This window comes from Pieris brassicae, chromosome 6, assembly GCF_905147105.1.
Source record: "Pieris brassicae chromosome 6, ilPieBrab1.1, whole genome shotgun sequence".
Classification (NCBI taxonomy): domain Eukaryota; kingdom Metazoa; phylum Arthropoda; class Insecta; order Lepidoptera; family Pieridae; genus Pieris; species Pieris brassicae.
The window spans coordinates 1,542,947-1,568,778 of record NC_059670.1 but is presented as its reverse complement, the minus strand read 5'-3'; the positions used below and the strand labels follow the sequence as shown (position 1 = coordinate 1,568,778).

Here is a 25,832-nt window from a genome sequence, read left to right as displayed (position 1 = left end):
ACTTCTTCAGTTTCAGATAGCACCGCGTTTAATACTTCTTTCAGTACTTCTTTCAATTGCAAGCACGCTTCTTGATGTTCATCCATACTTGCTGATTGACAGCTACTACAGACTACTGAATTTACTAAACAGAGCCACTAAACAATAATTGGACTCCACTTGCACTACACACACTAATCACCTGGACTAATCACTAATCAAAGTGAATACAGGCCTGTCACAGTACGATCGTATGTAGGTGCACGTCGGAATCACTTAAAAACTGTGCTGATAATAAAAAGCTGTCTAATCTCGCCAGTAGATTAAAAGTGTGCCACTTTTCTTAAAACTTGAAAACTTTTCTTCAATTAAAATGCCAGTTTCTGTCAAATATGTGGTCACTACTTCGAAAGTCTAAACATTCTCACGCAGCAACAGATATCTGGAGATGGGAGGTATCCGGACTACATGCTCATCAGTCAGACCGTATGCTACGCGAACCCTTTGCTCTGGCTATATCTCATACGTATGGATGTGTTGGGTGCAATAAATCGCAACCTGAACTCTATGGATATGACAGAATGATGTGTAACCAGTCACGTAGACTCTTGGTAGAATCCTTACGGCCCTAAGTTTTTTAGGGATTCGCACACTGTGTCTATAGAAATGTCGCTTATTTTTATGCTGAAAATAATATAAAAATAGGTTTTCGTTTGATTAGCAACAGCATTATAATACAATGACAAACATCTCGTGCATAACTGAAGGTCATTTTGAATCTTCTTAAAGGCTTTTTACTTCGTAGAACGCATTAAGTGGACGACCTGCAAATAGTAGATACTTGAAAGTTGTTTAACAATATTTTTATCCAATAAACTGGTAGAAATGTCTCTTACATTAATCAATATTGTTCTTGTAATTTTTTGTTACGCCTTGTACAGATATAAGCGGAGAAGGGTACATGAATTAGCGAAGAAAATACCGTCTCCACCCGGTGCATCTTCAGTGTTTGGAGCGCTGAAATATTCTTTGCTGGGAAAAGATAGTAAGTACTTTGTAAATGTAAACGTACGTAGTTATTAATTAAAAAGTTAATGCATTATTTACTTATAAAATACATTAAAATATTACGTAATTTATTTATTTATTTATTATTTTTCGGTTTAATATTACTTTTTGTCAATTTACTTGAAACACTACTTTGTTAATAACTTAAAAATTATTATTTCAAAAACAGATACAACAAATTATATACAGTCACTCTAAAATAAAAATTATCTTTGGACTTTTTTTCTTCAGTGATTTTAGTGCTGTTAATTGAGTACAGTCGATATGTACATAAGACTGGATGCGGAATGATAAAATTCATGACTGAACCATATATTTATATTGGTAAGTGCATTTTCCGTTTTTTTTCAAAGAAATATTTGTTGAAGGTTTGTAATGCATAACGATTTAAACAATTAGAATGCAAATTAATAAATATTATTCTTAAGTAACTTAAGTTTCGTAACGGTTTTTATGTCCAAATAAATTTAACGGTCAGCTGTGAAATGTCGTGCAAGGCCGCTAGGATTTCTATAAATAAAATTATATTAAAAAAGCCTTTTATTTCTTACAGCTTATAAAACAAGAAGTTATATAAGATAAACATATATATATATATATATATATAACATAGGATTTCTATAGTAAAACCTAATGTTAAATACTCCTCGTAACGTAGAAGCAAGTGTTATTAACACATTGATTTAAGGCACTAAGAATCATCATACATTTTGTATAAATTAATTAGATATATAATTAAAACTAATTCTCAAAAAAAGTATTATTTTTGTTCAAAAGGAAATTATATGCTAATGCAAGAGTATCGTCGTTAGAAATTAAGGATATTAAATACTTGTGAGTATTAATTATTATATTTTTAATATTGAAATTATTCATAGGCGTATCAGATCGGGATGATGTTGAATATATTTTAAAGAACTGCCTTGAGAAGGAGAATGTCATGCGTTTTTTTAGAGAGATTATTGGTAATGCTGGAATATTTGCACCAGGTTAGTAATTTTTGGAAATAAATGTATAATATATATAATACAGTAAAAATATTATATTATTAGTTTTTTTGCCAACAAGTATTTTCATGATTTATTTCACAAACCTTTAATATCTTTGATAATTTCTTTGGCTTGATATATAAGAAGAATTTTGTGCTAATCAAGAAAAAAACTGACATAAAATTCCTATGCCTCTTTTATAATAACTATACTAATGACAATAGAATTTATAATATAAAAATATCTATTTCGGACAAAACTTTGTCTGCACATCTATACGAATAAAGAAGAAACTTGGCGACTTTTAGTATCCACGTGGATTCACCGAAGAAAGATGCTCATACCAGCCTTTAGCCCAAAAATTATTAAAAGCTTTGTAAGCAAGCAGGCTAGGCAAGGTCTGGAACTGTCGGAGCAGTTGGAAATAGACGGTCGAGTCGGTTCTGGAGAGTTTAGCATTTGGCCTTACATCAATGCTTACACATTAAGTTCTATCGCAGGTGAATATTAAAATAAATAGGTCAATACAGCGTGAGGTAGCTAGTGCCTAACACACGCCGTTGACTTAGGCAAGCCCGTTTACTCACGATGTTTTCCTTTACCGTTCGAGTGAATGTTGCGAACATTTATGCTGTATTTGCTTAACATTTTATTACCTAAATATTCAGTACCTATGCAAAAACATTTTCGTAGTCCATTTCTTAGCTTACGTGTTTAGGGTTAATATCGGGGCCTGCAAGTTAGAACGTCCAGTTGAATTAAATGAAATAGACAATGAAACAAAAGACAAATCCATGGTGAATTTCATTTGTGTTTATAACAGACATACAATTAAACAATTCAATCGTTTTATGTTTAACAATCTACACATATGTATATTTCCAGCAATGGCGCTGGCCTGATGCCATTAAATGTCACAGAGCTATTGATAAACCTTTAACGTTGTTCATTTATAAGCTCTGTGACATAATAACATATACATTTGTTATTTTACAGAAACAGCCTTAGGTGTGAAATTGGACGCTCTGCGAGATCCAAACATTCCCTTCCTCAGAGCAGTGCAAGATGTTCTGTGCTTTATAGCAAGCAGAATAGTAAAAGTTTGGTTATGGTCCGAATTTATATATAAATTTTCAAACTTACACGCCGATGTACAAACCTCGAAAACTTCATTATATAGTTTACCGGATAAGGTGAGTGGTAATATTTTTAATAAACACTAATTATTGAAACCCCTACTCATAAAACTGAATTTTATCACTCGTATCAAAGTATCCCGCTTTGGAACTCCTTGCAGTCAGCCTTAACCTTTTAATTTATTTAAAAATCTTATTTTTGATCGTTTATCTTCTGCCTCGTAATAAACTTTTATAAGTTTATTAATTGTGATTCATTAGCCCTAGAAATATCTTTTACATGTCTGTGTCATCGTAATTGTTTTCGTTAGATACTGCCTCGACTCCTGGGATAATTTTCTTTATGATAAACACGTATAAAAAGCTATCATAATACGCGCTATATTAATATCATAACTAACATAATATTATAAAGTCTACTATTACGTATTTGCTAATATTTCTATGGGGTACTTTTAATCTTTTAAATTTAAAACAAATGATTATTTTTATATTAGGTTAAAAATATTGTACGAGCCAATACTTTACATTTTGCTTACTCAAATCGTGATTCCTTAAATCGTCAGAGTTACGCCACGAGAGTATAGCCAGACGTAGGCACTCTCTTCAACTGTTACATTAAACACATTCTTTACATAGCAATGAACATTTCATTATTCCGCTTATATTTTATTTTTGTACGCGAATGGTTTATATAGTGTAAAACTAAAATCATCTATTATTTAAAGCACACCCTGATGACCCAGGAACCGTACAGATATTATTATAATACTTAAATCTTATTTAGTTACGGTTCAAGTGGGAATTAAGTAAGTTTTATTTAATTACTTAGACATAGAGATAAACATAACATTTATGACTATCAAAATTGTCACACAGAAACATACAAAATAACAATAATCAAAGATAAAAACTGAATTAAAAATATTGAAAGATAACATTTTTTTTAAGAACAAAGTAAGTTTAAATTATATGATGCGTGTGTGCTGTGGTTGTAATTGGCTCAGCATTATGCTTAGGAGCAGACTGTTCCACAGCGCTGGTCATTCTCCCAGAGACCACAGCAGCAGCACCTCAGTAGCAAAAAAGAATAAGAATGTAATAATACTATTACTTAGTAGAAACAAATAATATTAATATAGTAGTAGTAAAAGTTTGCAGTGTAATTAATTAAGTCTTGTGTAAATAAAAAAAATGAAAATAAGTATGTAATTGTTAAGAAATAGAAAAATAAATATTTTTGGGTGGATTACAATAATTTACCAAAAGAAGTAAAGGTCTTCCGACTAGAGTCTTTAAAAATCAACTATTTGTATTACTTATGTAAAAAATGTATTACTCAATAAATGATTATTTGCGTGAAACACTGTAGTTATATAAGTTTAATAACATTTGATGTGATATGTACGATACAAATAATATAAGAATTGACCAATTTTAATATGACTAAAAATGTAAAACTCCTTCAAAGACAAATTTTCCGCGCCATTGTATGGCAGAATATGCGAAATTACTATTGTACCACCTTTTTGTACCATATTCTTGCAAGAAAATATTATTATTATATTTCGTGAGATTTTAGTTGAGTAAGTAGATGTTTTTTATAACTGCGGCGAAAATTTGATTTTAGTTAACATTGAAACAACAGGAAATTGTTGTGCCTAAAAACCAGAGAATGTTATTTTACAGATAATTAAAGAAAAACGCGAAGCTCTTTACAATAATAATAAACTGAAGAATTTACGCGAAAAACAAACAATTTACGGTAGGTAATCTATTTTTACAACTTAATTATTTGTCATATTATTATTGTTAATACATTAATATTGTTTATTATATCAGGACAAGGACAGGACAGTAATAGTTTTTTAGACCACCTTATAATGTTATCCGAAGAAGAAAATAGACTGACTGATGAGGAACTGAGGGAGGAGATCTTGGTGATGATGTTAGCTGGCACAGACAGCTCCGCAGTTGCTATTGGCTACACGCTGGTGTTATTAGCCAAATATCCTGTAATACAAGAAAAATTATATAACGAGTGAGTAATAAAAGTAGCACGCATATTTTACAAACATTTTTTAAACCCAACTAATGGGTACAACAATTTTATTGTTTGTCTCCCACACAAGCCTTCCCTAACTTTCCATCGCAGTGTTATCGGTTCTTTAAACCGCGTGCGTGTAGAATTGTAAATGAACATAAGTTGGCAAAATATATTAGATTGAAGAAGGAGATTGAAATAAATGAAACTCTTTGTTTGAAGCTAGGTGTCAACCGAATTAATATTAGGTCTTTACATATGAAATTGGCGTTTTGTATGGGAGGAACGAAAAGTCGAATATTTTTAAATATAATATATTTAATTAATCATAGTATGAACCATTGTTTTCTATGCACTTTTGCCATCTCATATGTAGTTCATTGATCCCTTTACTAAAAAAAACCAGTCGGACGGGAATCAATAAAGTCTGTGAAGGCGATTTGGACTGTCCCATCAGAGTTAAATTTTTTTCCCTTGCAAGAAGTTGTCCAAATTTTGAAAAAAATGGTAATCTGTTGGAGCAAGGTCCGGGGAGTACAGAGGATGTCTTAGACATTTCAATTGAAGCTCTTCTAATTTTGTAGCCGTCTGTTGTGCAGTGTGTGGTCTAGCGTTGTCGTGAAGTAGCAGTGGCGTGGAGCGATTGACCAGCCTAGGTTGTTTAGCCGCTAGCTTTTCCATCATGGTTTGCAATTGCTGACAATAGACATCAGCCGTAATAGTCTGGCCAGATTTGAGAAAACTGCAATGAACAATACCGGCACTAGTCCACCAAACGCTTTCAAGTAACTTTTTTGGACTTAATTTTCGCTTGGGGCAGGATTTGGCTGGCTGGCATAAAATTAGTAGTAGTATTACGACGCTGGAATAACAAAAAACTGTACCTTAACTTGTTGATGGGTTTTTTAAACTAAGTGTCATCTATACAGGTTATAAGCGATATCAATATTGCACATTATTGAAAACGAAACTTACCATATATTACAATTTATGAGTATATAAAAACTCTTTATGAGTATATAAAAAAAAGAGGGCTCAGTTATTACATTAAATCTGAGATTTTACAATGTATTGTATTCAACTGTAAGATGATTTTTAACATTTGCGCTTTTAAATATTAACTACAATATAGTCTGGCCATAAATAGTGTGAGATAAATAAAAACATATCTTTTTCTCAACTTTTTAATAATTTAGAATTTGGAACACGTATGTTATTTGAAAAACTTCTTTCGATTTTGCGCTATTTCACATATTTTTCCGTGTTCATTATCAAATTACAATATGGAATGGGATGTTAAAGAAAATAGGACTGCAATGATCGCCTTGCACAAGGTGGGTATGGGGCCGTCGGTCATATTCCAGACATTTCAAAAGCTTGGTATCAGTATATCGTACTATCAACATATACAACAACACTTCGTTTGTCGAAAAGATCGGAGCACCGGCGTGTTGTTAGATCTACAAAGGCTGTTAATGCTGTTAAAGCCAGAATTCGTCGAAACCCCATTAGGAAGCAAAAAAATCCTTAGAAGACGTGGCCTGCTCTAAACAACACAGCGACATTGAGTCTCTTAAGAAACCTTTAAATCCATAGATTCGTGGCAGATTGAAGACCTGTATAAAAGCCAAAGGTGGCCATTTCGAATAGATTTTTTTTAAATTTTTTGCTAAGACTTTAATAAATATGTAGGTATAAATTTGATTAGTACATTACTTCATTAATAAAATTCATTTTCATTTGTAATAGAACTTATGGCTGGCCCCGGTATTTATTAGATCTTAACTAATGTTGGGTTAGATAATTCACGTTCTCTGACATAGAGATGGAGGCTATCTTGACCCGTCTCAAGGCCCGCAAGAAAGCTCCTGGCCCGGATGGTGTACATGCGCGTGTCCTGGCAGTAGTCCTCCCTCATATGGAGGTCTCCGTCCGGGAGCTGTACACTGCATGCTTACGCAGTGGACGGTTCCCGGTGGCTTGGAAGACGGGACGACTGTGTCTAGTGCGTAAGGAGGGGCGCTCGGCAGACAGTTCGGCGGCTTACCGCCCTATCGTCCTCTTGGATGAGGCGGGCAAGGCGCTGGAGTGGGTTGTGGCGTCTCGATTGTGCCGGCACCTCTCTGCTGAGGGGCCAGATCTGAGCGAGGCGCAGTACGGCTTCCGAGCGGGACGGTCGACGCTTGATGCTCTTTGGGACCTGAGGTCCCACACAAGTGGGGTGGTGGACGGGGGGGGGGGGGGAGGGCATTGGCAGTATCGTTAGATATTGCGAATGCCTTCAATAGTCTCCCTTTTGGTGTGGTCAGAGAGGCACTTGAGTTTTTCGAGGTCCCACTGTATCTGCGCCAAATAGTGGGGGACTATTTTGCGGAAAGATGGATCGTGTACTCCAACATGGAGGGCACGATCTCCTACCACCCTGTGCGGTGTGGGGTTCCTCAAGGCTCAGTCCTTGGGCCGCTTCTGTGGGACATGGCCTACGATTGGGTGTTGAGGGGCGCGCTTCTTCCGGGATTGCGCGTCTTCTGCTATGCAGACGACACCCTCGTAGTGGCCAACGGGGCAAGTTATGGGGAGGTGGCTCGACTCGCAACGGTCGGCACCTCTCTTGTTGTGAGACGGATAAGGGCCCTGGGCCTTAGGGTGTCTCTTGAAAAAACGGACGCCCTATTGTTCCATGGCCCTAGGAATGGTCCACCTCCTGGGGCGGTCTTGATGGTGGAAGGAGTGGGGGTTCCGGTGGCGTCCAAGATGAAGTACCTTGGTCTCGTCTTGGATGGCCGCTGGAACTTCGAGGCCCACTTTGAAGCTCTCGGGGGGAAGGTCGTAGGGGCGGCGGGGGCGCTTGCAAGGCTATTGCCGAATATTGGGGGCCCTAAGCAGAGTGTGCGGAGGCTGTACTGCGGAATCATACGCAGTATGGCATTGTATGGGGCCCCTGTATGGGATGATAGGCTGAGGGCGAGGAACCGCACCCTACTCAGGAGGCCACAGCGAGTGATGGCGGTTCGGGCGGCTCGATGCTACCGGACCGTCTCGTTCGAGGCGGCGTGCCTGTTGGCGGGGACTCCCCCCTGGGAGTTAGAGGCGTTGGCCCTAGGCGACCTGTATCGTCTCAAGTGTGAGACTAGGGCAGGTGGCCGATGGGCTGAACTGGTCGGACCGGCAAGGAGGCAAGCCAGGGAGGCCACCTTTAATAGATGGGCCCATGATCTGGCTATGCCTAGGGCGGGAGTACGCACCGTGGAGGCGATTCGCCCATGCCTACGGGAATGGGTGAATCGCCCGAGTGGAGCCGTGTCCTTTCGGATGGCGCAGATACTGTCTGGGCATGGGTGCTTTGGGCGGTATCTGCACAGGGTGGCGAGGCGGGAAACCCTTCCCATCTGCCACCATTGTGGTGCCCCAGAGGACACGGCGGAGCACACCCTGGCCGATTGTGCCACTTGGTCGAGGCAACGCCATGACCTAGTGTCGGTCGTCGGGACGGACCTCTCGCTACCGAGCGTTGTTGCAGCAATGCTTGGTAGCCAAGAGGCATGGCGTGCGGTGGCCTTCTTCTGTGAGCATGTCCTGCTGCAGAAGGAGGCTGCCGAGCGTCAGCGGGAGGTGCGTGGCGATGGCCGAAGGGGTTGTGCTCGGCGGCGGCGAGGCGGGGGTGCGGGGGCAAGACGCGAGGAGCGTTTGCCCAACAGTATCCCCCTGCGCCGTCGCTGAGCCCGTATGCAGTCATATTCGCCTGAGTTCCCTGGGTTGAATGCCTAGTGCGACCCCCGGGGGACTCAATGCGGTGCCAGACGTCATTCATTCAGAATGAATGTGTCCGGCATAGCAGGCGATATGGAGGGCTCAGGAGGAAATTTTAGTGGGTCGGGTTTCTCCCCTCTGATTAGCAGAGGGATAAGAGTTAACCATCCCCACAGTCCCCGCGATAGCGACTGCATGCGCTCGCGGGCCTGCAGCTGTGCATTTTTACCTCCTTCATAAAAAAAATAAAAAAAAGATAATTCACGTTAAACTTTTAAATTTTTTATATCATCTTTATTTTTTTTTTGTAACTTAGCCTAATTTTCTTTTAATATCCACTTTATTATTATGCATATTGTATTTGCTTTAAAGATTAATTACTTTTACGTTTTTGTAAGTAAGATTTTTACTTACGTTTTTAGTAACAAATATTAAAAAGGTATTCCTTTAAAAATCACAAAAAAGTGTGTCTTTGTTCACTTATTTCACGTCATTATCATAATATAACTCACAATCGTTCTTTGCCTTTCTAAACTGTTACGTGACGACGGTTTGTCAGACTTTTAATTCATTTCTAATGTATTGCGTTTGAAAGATCTAAGTACAGGCAGCGGGGAGTTATTAGATTCTATTATATTTTTTAATATTTCAGTATCAAAAATCATTTTGGAAATAGTGATCGGCCCTTAAATTCAGATGACCTAATGGCCCTCGAATACTTAAGTAGAGTTGTCAAGGAATCTCTTCGACTCTTTCCGCCGGTTCCGGGTATTACAAGAAAGGCTGGTGATAAAGAAGTTCATTTGCGTAAGTCATACAGTAAGACATAGGTAGATTGGTATAGTAGATACATAGCTAACACTGAAAATGTTTAGAAAATGAAAAACGGCTTCATGTAAAAAGTTGACAATACTTTTATTGCTTTACGAAGTAATCTCCGTTTCATAGCTTTGTTGTTGAGTAAGCCCACAATGAAAGTCATAATAAATCGTTGACCGAAAATATTCTCGTGTTAGGTTAATTTTCACGTGTAACAAGATTCTTAGATTTGCTGCCAATTCACAAAAACAAATGACACATGAATGAAATATACTACATTAGGTTACCAAAAAATTCTAAATTTTATGTTCATCTTAATGAACATAAAATGTACTTATACAAATAAAAGTTTTACCAAGTTTAAAAGTGAATAATCACTGTTACTGAGCTTTTCATCATTATTCCCCAAATAGTAACCTATTATTTATTTATGTACGTACCTTATAGGTTTTAAATTTACAATGAAAAAATCAAAGGCGTAGAACGAATCAAAAGAACTGGCTATTCCGTCAACCTTTTAGATCTATAAAGCTTTGAAAGCACCTTCAACAATTACATCATGCTAGTCACGTCGAAGGAGTCAATCATGTACAGGTCCATAATATGCTAACAAATCTAAATTGAACATTTTGTTTTCTACGAGTTTGTTAATAACTATTGATCGCTTTAGAACGATATTAAAACACTACACGTACTGATTTTGCATTGGCGCTGTGATTAGGTTTAACGGATATTCTCCACTCTCACAGTCACAATGATGTGCATGTCGCAGCCAACTAGCTAAATTAGCCGTACAGGCTAGCCGTTTAACTAAACGGTGCCGTTGAAATAGCGGCCTGCCATTCAGCCATTTGATAAAACAGCTAGGCAAATGACTTGCAACGATGACGTTCCAATACTTGCCTAGACTGTTAATTTAAATTTAATTCCAATTACTCAAACTGTCAATATGGCGTCGGCAAACCACAAAATTGATTGTGTTTTCCAAAATTTCATGAAAAACAACAGTAAGAGTGTAATGACAATAATAATGTGAATTTGACTTAAACAATTTAATTTTAAAAGAAACATTTTTATGTTATATGTTTCTTTTTTATTATTTCTGACAAATAATGACTGTATCGTTCGAATCACATAAGCTTTAGCCACCCAGTTTATTAAATGTTGTAACTAACGCTACGGCTGAACATCTTCCAGGCCGTTAGTTAAACGCTTAAATTGGACGGCTAATTAAACTAGTTGGCTGCGTCATTCATATCACATTCTCATTAAATAAACAAACATGTCTTACATGAGAAAAAAAATCTTAAAAGCATAAAAAATTAAATATATGATGCTACCGTCGCATGCTGTTATTATGAGCATTAGAGTCCATGTACCAAATAACTATGCAGGCGTATTCGAAACGAGTAAACTGCTACTCGAGTATCTCTCGAGACAAGCTGTCGAACGACTCGCTCCGAGATAACATATATATTTGCGATCGTATAGCTGTCTAGTATTATGCTAAATTTAATTTAATGCTCGTGTGTCGTGTATTTTTTTAACTAATGCATGTTGTGTATGTATACAGCTGCTTAATATTTATACATTTTGCGTCAATGTACTAGACTTTGTTAGTAAGAGTAGGTTAAAAAAATTGTAGCACCTCAAATTGTTTAAGTTTACTAGTTGGAGCTCCACCCCATACTTCTATTTGTGATTTTACTAAGGAATTGTATAATGGCATTCAAATGTACATAACATTACAATTAGCATGTAGCAACTTGTAAATATACTTTAATAATCAAGTACATGAATCACCATACGAATTTGTGTTTACAGCCTCGGGTATAATTCTCCCAAGAGAAACCGGTATTGTTGTATCTATTTGGGGTATGAATCGTGATCCAAAGCAGTGGGGACCGACTGCTGATTGTTTTGACCCCGACAGATTCTCAGATAAACAAACGGCGACCTACGCATCATTCAGTTTGGGCCCTCGGAACTGCATTGGTGAGTTACAATTTCTTGATATACATATTGGTGCATCGCAATACGCCGAAATAATGTTGTCGGGCCGTGTTACTGGCGCACCTGGCACTCCTATCGCTTTCGAAACAATATTCGGGTGTATTATCATCGGTATCGTCCCCTTATTAGGTTCTGATTGCACCAATAACTATAACAGTTGCACCGCTATTTCGTTATGTTCTATAGAACAGCTACAGTTAGAAAATTTAATTCAAAAGTTTTGGCATTTAGAACAGGTGCAATGTTCTGTTCCTTCGAGTTCAGACGCTTTTAAGAATGAACGCATATTTACAAATAATGTTTCTCGCGTTACCACTGGTCGCTATACCTATGTTACCTCTTTCAGAGAATGCAGCCGTTTTAGGAAACTCTTATGATATGGCTAAGCAACGATTTTATTTTCTTGAGCGTAAAGTGTTAGTTTTATTTTACTATAAATATAAATGTGGAAATAACGAATTTATTACATTATTTACAGGAGTCGACGTTTCATGTACTTTTGAGATTCGATCTGAATCTCATGGAAATGTGTGATATAAATAACAGTTTTAGAAATTTGAAATGTAGTACTCGCGGTCAGATAATTTTATATAAAATGAATTATACCTAAATTACGAATGTTCATTTCACGAACTAAATCACGGATAGAATAATTTGATGTTAATGTTTGTTCTACGCGAGACTACGTGATTAAATAATACTTGCTTAACGGCCAGGCAAGCGAACTTTATATAATATATACATAACTAGAGCTCTCTAAAACTTTTAATCAATAATTCTCAGCGTAAATAAGCGTCTTGCTCATTTTAATAATGTAATAAATTCCTATTTATATCTGTAAAAAATATATAGTTAAATATTTATATATTTGTATGTGTTCTTTTATAATTCGAGATTATTTTACAGGTTATAAATACGCTCTGCAGTCTGTGCAAATAGCAGTTGCCTCCATAATCCGTCGTTACAAAGTCGTGGGAGAGCCAGAGAAAGGATCAGTGCCTACAATAGATAGTACATTCTCCATTATGATGAGAGCTAAAGACGATTTTAAAATTGCTTTGGAGAAAAGACATAATTAAGTAAAAATGTTTATATTAAAATAAATACGGGTTATGGAGTACAAGATTTTCATTTTCTTTATAGATAATTTCAGTTCAATCGAAGGAATATTTATTTTAAAAAAAACAGCGGCGTTAGTGTCACAGACTTCTGTTTTAGTTTTCTTAATCATTATATTATTTTTATACCAACCAACCTTAGCCTTATTTGTCTCCCACGGAATATTATGTTAGTCGTAGTTAGAAATAGTGCTAGCTTGGTTGGTTTTAAGCCTGACTGCTGGAAGGACTCACTTCGGAGGCCATGACTAATTTTGGGTCGCAGCTCCAGGGAATGATTGTGTGTAAGTATGAATGAAGAAGACTACACGGAGATCATCCTGCAGGTATCGATTACGAGAATTTGGAGGATCTGTAGCAGTCCGGTATCAAGTAGTCGGTCCTTTACAAGTCAAAATTTATTGAAGTTCGATTGTAACCCATTGTTTAAGACGACGATTTGTTTTACTTTTTTTTAATTAAATAAAATTACAAATGTTAAAACCACTCACCAAAACGCTTTGTGGTGAGTCATACATTGCGAAATCATAGGACATCCAATATGGACCTGAAGAATTAGGAGAAGTAGGAATTAGTTGGTTATATATCAGGAGTTACCACCTGGGCCCTAAATTACTCCTCGACTTCAGTTTGATCGAAAGTGTGCTTCAAATAAAGCTAAAAGCATTTCGTGTGGACCAACGCCGGCGAGTATTGTGAAGACCACAGGAACGCTATGTGGAATCGCAAGTATCGCGCAATGCATTGCCTAATGTCACACGTACAACTCGCATTGACAACTCTTGAGAAAAATCCCATTTTTATCAAACACAATGCTCGCCAACACAACAACTTTATTTAATTTTAAAAAAATATTCTTGTCTATATTGCCGACCACTTATTGTTTTGCCGTGTGCATCGGTTTTGAAGAAATTGCCAGAATTCACTTCACGCATATTTACACAACGTATGCAGATTACATCAGACAATTAAATGTTATTTTATAAACTGAACCTTAGAGTGTAAATTTCATTAGGTGCTTTTTTTGCATAATAGCTTGTTTAAATAAAACGCTACTTTCTGTTTCTAATTGAAAAATATGTTTGATTTTAAGCAATTCAACAGAGTAAAAGCACAAATCTCAGCTAGTATTATGTCGATTAAATTAGTTTATGGGACTGAAATAATCAGTGTTATTATCGCTTCATATTGGATTATTACTAGTAATCAGATTGTTTTCAATTAAATATTTCAAGTCTCGGTATTATATTATACAGTGTAATTTTAATTTCAATCAATAATTACTCATTTATAGAACAAATAAATTAAATGTAAAAATAAAAATTATTTTATAAAATTATTCATAATTGCTTACATTGCGTATTTTTTCAGCTATGTTAAACCATTTTTTATTAATTGATGATAATTATTTCTTGATAAGGTTACGGAAGTTTTAAATACGATATTCAATTAAAAATTGGCTCACTGTTTGACCCTTTTAAACAAAACGTCATGTTGTTCGTAGATAGTGCTCATTCATAATAACTCTCTTTTAAAGTACCTGGTGGTAATCGTAATTAGAAAATTCTATATAGTTACTGAAAATAGCAGTAAGCTTTTTATGAAAAAGGAAGGAGGCTGACTTGATGTCAAGGGATCCCGCAGCCCATGGACACTGCGACACGCGAGTGGCACGCTGTTTTCTTGACGTCTAAATCAAATTGGATATGAAATACTTTAGTGGGTATAATTCTAATATTGACGTCATCGCATACGTTTAAAGTTCTGTTAATGTTGTAAAAAATATCTGTAAGTCGCAATCTTTACAGGAGAAGGCAAGTATACTACACATATTGGAAGTTTATTTATAAGTTGATTAATATTTATACGTAAGGTGACCCATAAGTCATCAACATCCGATTCCCACGCCTCAACCCTTAAAGAAGAAATTTCTTTGCTATTGTGTTTTGGTATATCTATTATCTATATCGGTATCTATTGTCAAATAATTCCATGTTTTCCAGATTTCAACCAAGTTTCGGTATGAACGATAATCTTATAATAAGAAGTTAACATTTTTTTGAGAAAGTTTGCCATTTTATTTCTCGATCCTTGAACGATTTTATAATAAATGTTAAAAATCGTGTAAAATAGAAATAAAAGAGTAAACATTGAGTTACAAAGCTATAAATACAGTAAGTTTACAATCTTAATACTATACTCTGTTAAAAGATTTAATTAAGGATTGGCAGTTTTCGTTATTAAAAAACTTGTCCGTTGTGAACCTATACAAATGTATACTGCTCCTCTTTAGCGTTCAAGCGTGTGACCACGAGTGTTAACTGATGTTCGGACACAGAAATGATGTTCTTGATTCCTTTTACCTTCGTACTTGAATCCGTGTATGCGGTAATGTTAGTAGTCGAAGTATTTGTGTGTTGTTCCCACGAGAATGTAAGCGTGCTCCTATTTCACCATACCTCCTGCTGATAGAGGATCTTTGACAATCTGAGACAAATCTTTGTTTCTACTGTATTTTATTATTATTTATTACTTAAGATGTCATGTGGAATATGGTGTAATAGTTGCTCTTTAGAAACGTTGTGTAATACAAAAAAAAACATGGCGATTAAAAAGAGTGGCGGAGAGTTTATTGCCAGTTCTTGTCTTCCGTTCTACGCCCTTGATTTGAGAACTGGCAGTAAATGTAAAATTAAAAGTTAATGTATATTTCTTTTTTTGACGTTCATAAGTGTACATTGTGTTACCTATATGAATAAATGATTTTTGACTTTGACTTGTAGATTCTTCTTATTACCATAGCTTCTTATTATTTTATCCCGGCAGCCAGAAGAAAGTCACGTGTCCGCGAGCTACCACGGAGCGAGGCCAATGTCTATTATTCGTTATTTTAGCAACTCTTGTCACGTGTTGAATATCATCTTGAGTGAGGGGACAGTCCACAGTCTTGGCTATACGATGTACAGTTTCGAATATTTCTTCCAGGGTACCGATTAATCAGTACATTCTCCCGTACATGAAATTCAATGGAACTTGGCCGGTTTGTTAGTTCAGTCACAATGAATGGAGTTAAACCTCTCATTATATTTTTTTCATTCACTATCGTGATATTCTCCTCCTGAAGAATTTTATATCCTCAAATTATCGATTCAGGAATGTGATTGTGTCCAGCAATATTTTCAATGAGATTGTTAAGTTTCGATGTTATCAATCGCCTAATTGTAACAGTGAGGATTGAAGATAACTCCTATTGCAAAATATCTCGCAATTCATCTTGAGTAGCAAATTGTTGTAGTTCTGATAGTTGTGCGTTCACGCAAGGTCAAGGAGGTTAACTTTACGGGTTTGCTTCTTGTGAGCTCACACCATGGGAGAATGACGCCTTGCCAACTTAATTCCCTTTCCTAGAGCATTCGGGACATCGTTATGACGCTTTTTGTCTAGCAACCATCACAACAAGATGACTTTGCTAAGGTCCGATGTTACCAATCACTTCATTGTTACAGGGAGGATTGAAGATAACTCCTGTTGTAAAATATCTCGCAATTCATCTTCAGAGACAAATTGTTGTAGTTCTGATAGTTGTGAAGAGCAAGGAGATTCACTTTACGGGTTTGCTTCTTGTGAGCTCACACCATGGGAGAATGACGCCTTGCCAACTTTAGTCCCTTTCCTAGAGCATTCGGGACATCGTTATGACGCTTTTTGTCTTGCGACCATCACAACAAGATGACTTTGCTAAGGTCCGATGTCACCAATCACTTCATTGTTACAGGGAGGATTGAAGATAATTCCTGTTGTAAAATATCTCGCAATTCATCTTCAGAGACAAATTGTTGTAGTTCTGATAGTTGTGCGTTCACGCAAGGTCAAGGAGGTTAACTTTACGGGTTTGCTTCTTGTGAGCTCACACCATGGGAGAATGACGCCTTGCCAACTTAATTCCCTTTCCTAGAGCATTCGGGACATCGTTATGACGCTTTTTGTCTTGCGACCATCACAACAAGATGACTTTGCTAAGGTCCGATGTCACCAATCACTTCATTGTTACAGGGAGGATTGAAGATAATTCCTGTTGTAAAATATCTCGCAATTCATCTTCAGAGACAAATTGTTGTAGTTCTGATAGTTGTGAAGAGCAAGGAGATTCACTTTACGGGTTTGCTTCTTGTGAGCTCGCATCATGGGGGAATGACGTGTTTACATTGCCAACTTCAGTCCGTTTCTATGAACATTCTCAAAATAACGCTTGTGAGAGACATTTGTACATTCTAGGCGCGTATTTTAACTTGCAGATATGACAGCACAAAAAAATATTTTTTGGTAGCTCAATATGAGACCTGGCACAACTAGCTAGTTCAAGAACACTTGTAGTTAGATTGTAAATCTGATTATCCCACATTAACACAGCAACTTGGAAAAGTACCCTGCACTTATTTGCGTTGCTTAATTCACTTAAAACAGCGCACTAGCGATTTTATTGGAAATTAAATTTTTAATTGTATTTCTACCCGGCAGCCGATGTGCACGGTACCGGTATTTCATGTATACATTTTTGTAATCATTTTAATAACCTTAAATTAGTGTAACCTATAATGGTGGACCTATAAATTTATCTGTTTAAAATAATTAGAACGTAACAAATGTAATCTAAAGAAAACTTCTAGGTACGTGTGTAGGATTATAGTAATGTTTTAAGAATATACTAAAAAATCTTAATGTTAAAGTACTATTTAAATTTGAATAGACATGTAAAGGAGGAACTCATTCATTATTTTTAGTTAAGGTTTCGTTAAGAACGTTATGTATTTTAAAAAAAATATTCCTAAGATTACCCATTATAAACAAATTACTGTAATAACGCAGTTTTTGTTGTCGCAATATAATACAGCTACATAAAAGAGCTTTATTATTTACTAGTGTCATATTGCCTACTCGTGAATCTCAAGGGCAAGATAATTTTCAGCCTTTACCGTCTCAAACATTCTGCTGACTACCTGAGTGCCGTTAACACCTTGTACCTTGTACAAACGTAAACATGTCATTTGTCTTCATCAACATTATACTTGTGATTATGTGTTACGCATTGTATAGATATAGACGGAGAAGAGTGCATGAATTAGCGGAAAACATACCGACTCCTCCCGGTGCATCTTCTGTGTTTGGAGCCCTGAAATATTCCATTTTGGGACGTGATAGTAAGTAACATTTTTAATTTAAAAAAAACCGTACGAGCTGCAATTTAAGTTCTTACATAAGTTTTAAGTTAATTCGTCCTTATCAATTTCGTTTTAACTAAACCGATTACACTAGCCAATGTGAAGTTATCATTTTAACAAACTTTAAAACACAGTATCATTTAATAGAGAATTATTTTAAAATAGTTTAATATAATCTTGTGGATTAATAGATGTGCACACATGCTTCATAGCTAACGTACGTAAAATCAATACAATATATTAATAAGTATCTTTGAAAATATATTTTATCATCCGCTGAGATGCTCTCTCGACGACGCTGCTAGACCAAAACTGTGTAGACATGAAGCTACATGTACCTGTCATTTTTTAGTTTTTTTTTTATAGTGTGCAATAGTGTCGCCTCTATGAGAATGTAAGTGGATGCTCCTATTTCACCATGCCTCTTGCTAATAGAGGACAAATCTTTGTTTTTAATTTATTTTATTCTTATTAATTACATAAGATGTCATGTGCAACGTGGTGTAATGGTTGCAGCTCCTTACATACGTTATGAAAAACAAAAACTTGACGATTAAAAAGAGTGGCGGAGAGTTTATTGCCAGTTCTTGTCTTCCGTTCTACGCCCTTGATTTGAGAACTGGCAGTAAATGTAAAATTGGAAGCATTAAATGTATATTTCTTTTTTGGACGTTCATAAGTGCACATTGTGTTACCTATATGAATAAATGATTTTTAACATTGACTTTAACTATGGCATGCGAGCCAAAAGTTTCATGACTTTCTAAGCCAAGCTTTTCGAAACCACACTCAGTCAAAAATATAAAGAAATACTATAAATACCGATTATCATTTAATTTATTTGATAATTCTATAATTATCCAATTCAAAAACATCATAGAAACAGATTTTAATATTTTTTTTACTAGAATTTATATATTTTTTAGTAATATTACCGCTGATAGTAGAGTACAGCCAATATTCACTGAAAACTGGATGTGGGATCATAAGATTCATGACAGATCCTCATTTGTTCGTTGGTAAGTGCTATTCACACTTTTAACTAAAACACATATATTTACGAATCGTATTTCGCTTATTTCCGAAATGTATAATAATAGAACTTTGTTTCGGAAGTCAGTCTCTAGTGTGCATTACTGTTTACGTATGCATTAAGAGCTTTTAATACGTCGGACTATAGGTTAATAATGTAATATTTTTAAATGCAAAGTGATTTATGATATAAGGCATATTCGAGCATTTACATTTCGACTCTCGACCTCGTGAAAAAATTACATGTTTAAAATAAATATGTAAAATCAGACTTTAACGAAAGTCTAAACTCATAATGTATTTATAATCTTTGAACAAAATTTGACGGTTCACCAACAAAAGTCTTAACGCATTTTAAATTCGGATTCGACAAGACGGTTATGATAACTCCGTCTATATCAAGTATTTTTGAAGTTATACTTCTTTTGGCACGTTAGGGGAAAATAATGAGAGTAAATTTTTACGATGAGCGTGCACACCGTCACACAAAAACCGACACCCGCACACCGTCACAAAAAATCGACACCTTGATATTAAAATAGCATAGTCAAAATAAAAAATGTTCATTTCGTTCATTTTTTTATTATGTTTAAATAAACTTTATTTAATGCGTTATAATAAAACTTTAAATGTATTAAATACCTTTGTTCTATTGTTAGTGTCGTTTTTTCTTAGAATAAGGCAAAAGATAAAAAAATTAAAAAGATTTTCATCTTGTTACGTACGTTAAGTACACACACATGTTTTTAATAGGTGTAACAGATCGAGTTGCTGCTGAGTATATATTAAAAAACTGTCTCGAAAAAGATAATGTCACGAATTTATTTAAAGAGGTCATTGGAGATGCCGGTATCTATGCACCAGGTAAGACATAAATTATTCCGATAGTTAAAATTTAAAATCATTTAGCTTAAGGTGGGGTGAGTCACTCCTGTACGTCAAAATCGAATGTATTCATAGTCACTAATCTCCCTCTGAATTTCCACAATTATAATTGGTTAATTTTTTATTATTATTATTAAACCCTTTTTCTGCTAACAAAACATTTGTTATACCTATAGTGTTTGTGTTTATAATAGGTATGTTTTATTGAGTGATTCATTTTTTTGCTACAGCCGATCGCCACGTTTGAGTTCATTACATTACATTGTGGCATGACGCTACTATTTATGATTTCACTTAAAGCAATTTCTTTCTTTCTTCTCCACTGTTCCTATATTTATTTTTACCTTATCATACAACTGGTAATTGTGAGCGATTTTTCGTAATCAAACTTGAAAGTATATATCGAGGTCTCAGGACTTATTATACTACTATTTATTGTTAGAAAATCGTATATCATTGGCTTTTGATACAGCTTCAAAAAAAACAAAACGATAACGATACGAAAAGCGATTGTAGGTTAGGATACCGTTTTAAATCGATACACAGTAGAGTGTCTACGGAATAACCATCATGGAGTTTAAGGTCGCAGCAGTGCAATGTTATAAACACTGTAACGTCATTACAGTTGAACAACAATCAACTCGATACTTCACTTTGTAGCGATTATTCAGTAAAATTATTTGTAAGTATACTTTTTTAGTTTCTACGTGGATACATCGACGAAAAATGCTCATACCAGCCTTTGGTCCTAAAATTATTAAAAGTTTTGTAAGCATCCAGGCTAGACAGGGACAGGAGCTGTCGGAGCAATTGGAAAGAGACGGCCGAGTCGGTTCTGGAGAGTTTAGCATTTGGCCTTACATCAATGCTTACACATTAAGTTCTATCGCAGGTAAATATTTCAAAAAGGATTTTAATTGTTTAGATATTAAAAAGCTTTGTGTTTAATACAACCTTTTTAATGTTTATGAAGTCATAAAGCAATATTTTTTTATTGATAAAAGCTTACTGTTGCTCGGCACACTGATACATTGTTAAAAGAACCACTATATACAAATTTTCATGTGACAAGCACTTAGGAGAAAAATTTATTAAACAAAACAATTAAGATATATTAAATATACAGACCGTTCGTTCATCAGAATGTTTAATCTGGACTCCGGTGAGCTTTAACCAAAACGCGTTTTTCGGAAAGGAGGGACAAATGGAATAATGGAAAATGTCTGGGGTATCCAGAGGGTACACGAAATTTAAATTTTAATAAAAAGTTTGAGCAATCAATATGATTGTTAAATAGCTTAAATTCAAACGAAACATCAATTAAAATTCTACGGTGTTCCAATGACAGGATCTTAAAGTGCGCTAGCCTGGTTTTGTATGACGGCAACTATTAGTATCAATCTTAAAACGAGAATACTTATATAGTAGGTATACTTTTACTGTAAACAAAAATATTTATAAAATCAAGTACAATAAACTTAGTAATTATTTTATTAGAATTATTTAAGTCTAATATTTTTTAAATCTTTTTATTGATGTTACAAATGGTTGTTACCGGACTTTTGTTACAGAAACAGCGTTAGGTGTGAAATTGGACGCTCTGCGAGATCCAAACATTCCCTTCCTCAGAGCAATTCAAGATGTTCTATGTTTGATGTCAAGTAGATTATTAAAATTTTGGTTGTGGCCCCAATTTATATATAGATTTACCAACTTACACGCAGATATACAAAGCTCGAAAACTTTATTATATAGTTTACCGGATAAGGTAAGTAATAATATTCGTGTACATTTGCGTCGATTGCACTTTTATAATTTTAATGTAGAGTTAATGGATTCGAGCTGTTTTTTCGTTGTCCCTATTTACTATATATATCTACTAGTTGTAATTTATAATAATATACCAATGTATAGAAGGCCAAATTCACTTACGCTACTTTCTGAAAAAATGACGGCTGAGTCACTTGTCATTTGAATTAGTAAATTATTCTTGAGAAAATATATGTAAGACAAGGCAATAATATGAAAACGAAAAAGGCCAAAATTTATAAAAATATCATATCCACGGATATTGTAAACATTTTAGTTTTTAGCAATACATAATGTATAATTAATGTTAATATACTTAGTCTGGCCACAAATACAATTGATAATTAACAAAATAATACATTTGAATTTGGAATCTGTCACTTTGATATGATTGTTCATTTTGGCACCAATACATTTTACAATATTTGTCATAATGCTCGGCCTACGCAGTCTTATTTGGAAACGAACGTTTCGGACTCCATCAGAGCTGAAGAGTTTCCGTCGTCTAGTCCCTGGACAGTTTTAGAGAGTACGGCTTGCTAAAACGCCATGATAATTTGGAGTCCTTAACACAATCCGTACGATTGGTAGTGAATGCTTGCTTAGTGGTGCTTCTATTGATATGTGGCCTCAACGTATAAACAATGGAGTCCATTGCAGCCAATGGACTCACTTCACATAAGCTTTTTACGTTTTAAATTGTCTTATATTTATGTATTAAATGTAACTGTAAAAGTAATAAATGTTATTTGCCTGAAAACAAATATTTTTTCTTTATTTCAGTATTTATGGCAAGACTAGGTATATATTAATTTAAAATTTAAACTTTGAGCCCAATTAAGTTAACTACGTAGATTTTATACACTGTTTGTGTTAACTATAAAAATGATTTGAAACAGGAAATTATTACGCATAATTTGTTTTCAGATAATCAAAGAAAAACGGGAAACACTTTACAACAATGACACCAAATTTATAAAGGAAAAGCAAGCAATTTTCGGTAGGTAGTTTATTTTTTCATCTTAATTATTTGTCTTCATACATTATTTTAATATTTTTATTATATCAGGGCAAGGGCAGGATACTAAAAGTTTCTTAGACCACCTTATAATATTATCTAAAGAAGATAATAGACTGAGTGATGAGGAACTGAGGGAGGAGATCTTGGTGATGATGTTAGCTGGCACAGACAGCTCCGCAGTAGCTATAAGTTACACGCTGGTGTTATTGGCGAAATATCCTGAAATACAAGAAAAATTGTACAATGAGTAAGTTTCTCATATCTCATCTTATACCACAGAGTTTATGAAGCCAATTTATTTTTTTTAATTACATCAAAATATTAAAAAGTATTTACACTCAAAATTGAGGCTATTATTATATACCTGTATTCCAGAATCAAAAATCATTTTGGAAATAGTGATCGCCCCATGCAGTCAGAAGACTTACAAGTACTTGAATATTTAAATAGAGTGGTTAAGGAATCTATTCGTCTTTTCCCACCAGTTCCAGTTATTATAAGAAAGGCTGGAGAAGAGGAAGTACATCTTCGTAAGACTCCTTTCTTTCATACACTAAGATATCAGAGATGAATAGTCTTCCAATACTAATTGTACTTCTGAAAATGTGTAGTTCAACAAGAAACTCATCTTAATCTTATACATTTTACATACAGATTTATAAATGTTTTATATGACAATGTTAAAGTAACTCGAATATAATAATAATTCGAAAGTAATTGAGATAAAATTACGATTCAATAATAATATACAATTGTGACTTCCGTGTAAAGTCTGAAAGTCATGACTTATTTTATTGAATACATATCGGAGTTTTTTTTTATTAAGTCGTCATCATCACCCTTTGTGAAAACCCTTAACTGGTATTATTATACCGCAAATCAAGTCCAAGATTTGCATTAACACAATGATAAACAAAACACAATGAATGAAATTAAATAAACTCAATGGATGATTTTTTTTAATAAAATATATCCAAAATGACAAATTACTATGTGAATAACATGAAAGCAACGCGTGACGAGCGACGACATTTGAGATACAATATCCTAGTGAATGATTCGTTAGTTAGTTAAGTATTTTCCCCTAAATTCCCCTAAAGAATTTTTAAGGTGGGTTTACCTTAAAAATTCTTAAAATGAATAGTTATTTTTCTCTTAAAATCCCTTGCACTCTTTTGCGAATTCGTAATTTTCCGTTGAATTTTAAAGGACACCAGAGGTATTACATAACTACTGCAAGGGCTTGCATTAATTTCTTCAATGCGTCGTTTTCGCTGGCCGCAACATCCCACCCTATCCCACAATCAGAACAAGCCTGTCAAGCCGTAGCTAATATTATTGCACTGAAGGAGTAATTCGTATTTACTGACATTTAATTTAACTTAACTTCTGGTATGAACATTATTCTCTTTACAGCCTCAGGCATGATTCTGCCTCGTGGAACGAGTATTGTCATTTCTTTTTGGGGCATAAATCGTGACCCAAAACATTGGGGACCTACTGCTGATTGTTTTGACCCAGACAGATTCTCTGATGACCAATTGGTAAACTACGCTTCGTTTAGCTTGGGTCCTCGGAATTGCATCGGTAAGTACAAAATAGCAAATAAGGAATATGCAAAGATTACTAATTACTAAACAAATAATAAAAGCCTTTTAACGCAGATACTCTTACATTTAAGCACGTTTCTATTTTTATCTTCTTTTAGGTATCTGTGTACCCTTTTTTGGCAAGGCCTCCTCCAAATCCCGCCATTCCTCTGCGCGCTGTGCCACTTTCTACCATGCACCTGCTGTTTCTTAAATTTGGTCTTTTCACCTTCTAAGTTGTCTTCCTCTAAAATAACTGTTATTTAATATACACATAATATAATAAATAAAGCACAATACACTGAATTATTCAAAAGCGATTCCCGACAAATCGAATTAAGTTTATATACGTCTTTACTATTAATACTTTTAAATGGTAAAGACTATAAAACGAATAAGTATTTAAGGATTAAAATAAATAAATAGTCAGAGCCTGGTGGCCTATGAGATTAAAATGTATGCAGCCGTAAAGAAATCTTATGAAAGCTTGTATTTTAACTTTTGTTTCCAGGTTACAAGTACGCTCTGCAGTCCGTGAAAATAGCAGTTGCCTCCATAATCCGTCGTTACAAAGTCGTGGGAGAGCCAGAGAAAGGATCAGTGCCTACAATAGATAGTACATTCTCCATTATGATGAGAGCTAAAGACGATTTTAAAATTGCTTTGGAGAAAAGATAGCAACTATAGATAAATTAATCAAATATATTTATCTAATAAATACGGGTTTTTGGATAATAAGTCTTAATTTATTTCACTTATTTACACACAAGAAAATAAGTGTAACGGCCAACCACTATTTTAAGTAAAATCCGCGTTAGTCTTTTTCTGTCAAATTATAGTTCGCATTCATGAAAAGAGACAGCGGAATGCTTACTTAAAACGGTTTAATAAGTCTTAAACAGATCAATGTCGACAACTCATGCTAAAATCTATGATAACTAAATATAATTCATTGCATTATTTCGTTGACAAATAAACTTACTTTGGTCGTTTTTTTGATATTTGAAGGCCATATCAAGGTTAAATATTTATTTTATTATAAAAAAATTACACATGCTGATTAGGTTGTGAAGATACTTAAAACCCCCGACCAGTAAAAAATCCTTTCATTTCAATATCCTGATTTGCCTTTTTTTTAATCAGCTAAGTACTAAGGATTTAATGTTGAAGAAATTGAAGAAGTCTATTAAGTATGAGGGTGTGTAATTATTTAATAAATTACCAGTTTAACTAGTTCAAAAGAGCATTAAAGATACATATCAGAATGAGCCTAGCAGACTGAAGTTGGGATGGCTGATGGCAACGTGTATCTCTATAGTTCGTAAATATTACATTTCTCATTTAAATAAAATACACTTTTT

At 34.9% G+C, this 25,832-nt stretch overlaps 2 protein-coding genes across 2 annotated transcripts; both read left to right on the top strand.

Annotated features, from left to right (window-relative positions):
- The first annotated feature begins 994 nt into the window (after positions 1-994).
- Positions 995-12,877, top strand: LOC123710592 (cytochrome P450 4c3-like). Its single transcript, XM_045662606.1, has 10 exons — positions 995-1,024; positions 1,279-1,371; positions 1,926-2,036; positions 2,345-2,536; positions 3,033-3,229; positions 4,862-4,937; positions 5,015-5,213; positions 9,619-9,773; positions 11,610-11,780; positions 12,705-12,877. Coding segments are annotated over exons 1-10 (1,368 nt in total). The 5' UTR covers positions 995-1,023.
- Positions 12,878-17,920: 5,043 nt separating this feature from the next.
- On the top strand, positions 17,921-25,192 carry LOC123711431 (cytochrome P450 4c3-like). The gene is made up of 10 exons (XM_045664012.1): positions 17,921-18,114; positions 19,062-19,154; positions 19,921-20,031; positions 20,753-20,944; positions 21,624-21,820; positions 22,789-22,861; positions 22,931-23,129; positions 23,258-23,412; positions 24,299-24,469; positions 24,983-25,192. Exons 1-10 carry the CDS (start codon positions 17,955-17,957, stop codon positions 25,147-25,149), a joined length of 1,518 nt encoding a protein of 505 aa, XP_045519968.1. The 5' UTR covers positions 17,921-17,954; the 3' UTR covers positions 25,150-25,192.
- The last annotated feature ends 640 nt before the right edge of the window (positions 25,193-25,832 follow it).

Bases quoted from the DNA above. Each gene is read 5' to 3' on its own strand.
- LOC123710592 (XM_045662606.1), top strand. The intron at 2,037-2,344 runs GTTAGTAATTTT...GGCGACTTTTAG, and splicing joins TGCTGGAATATTTGCACCAG to TATCCACGTGGATTCACCGA. The intron at 5,214-9,618 runs GTGAGTAATAAA...TTAATATTTCAG, and splicing joins CAAGAAAAATTATATAACGA to TATCAAAAATCATTTTGGAA.
- LOC123711431 (XM_045664012.1), top strand. From the start codon at position 17,955: ATGTCATTTGTCTTCATCAACATTATACTTGTGATTATGTGTTACGCA. The intron at 22,862-22,930 runs GTAGGTAGTTTA...TTATTATATCAG, and splicing joins GGAAAAGCAAGCAATTTTCG to GGCAAGGGCAGGATACTAAA. The intron at 23,413-24,298 runs GTAAGACTCCTT...TTCTCTTTACAG, and splicing joins AGAAGAGGAAGTACATCTTC to CCTCAGGCATGATTCTGCCT.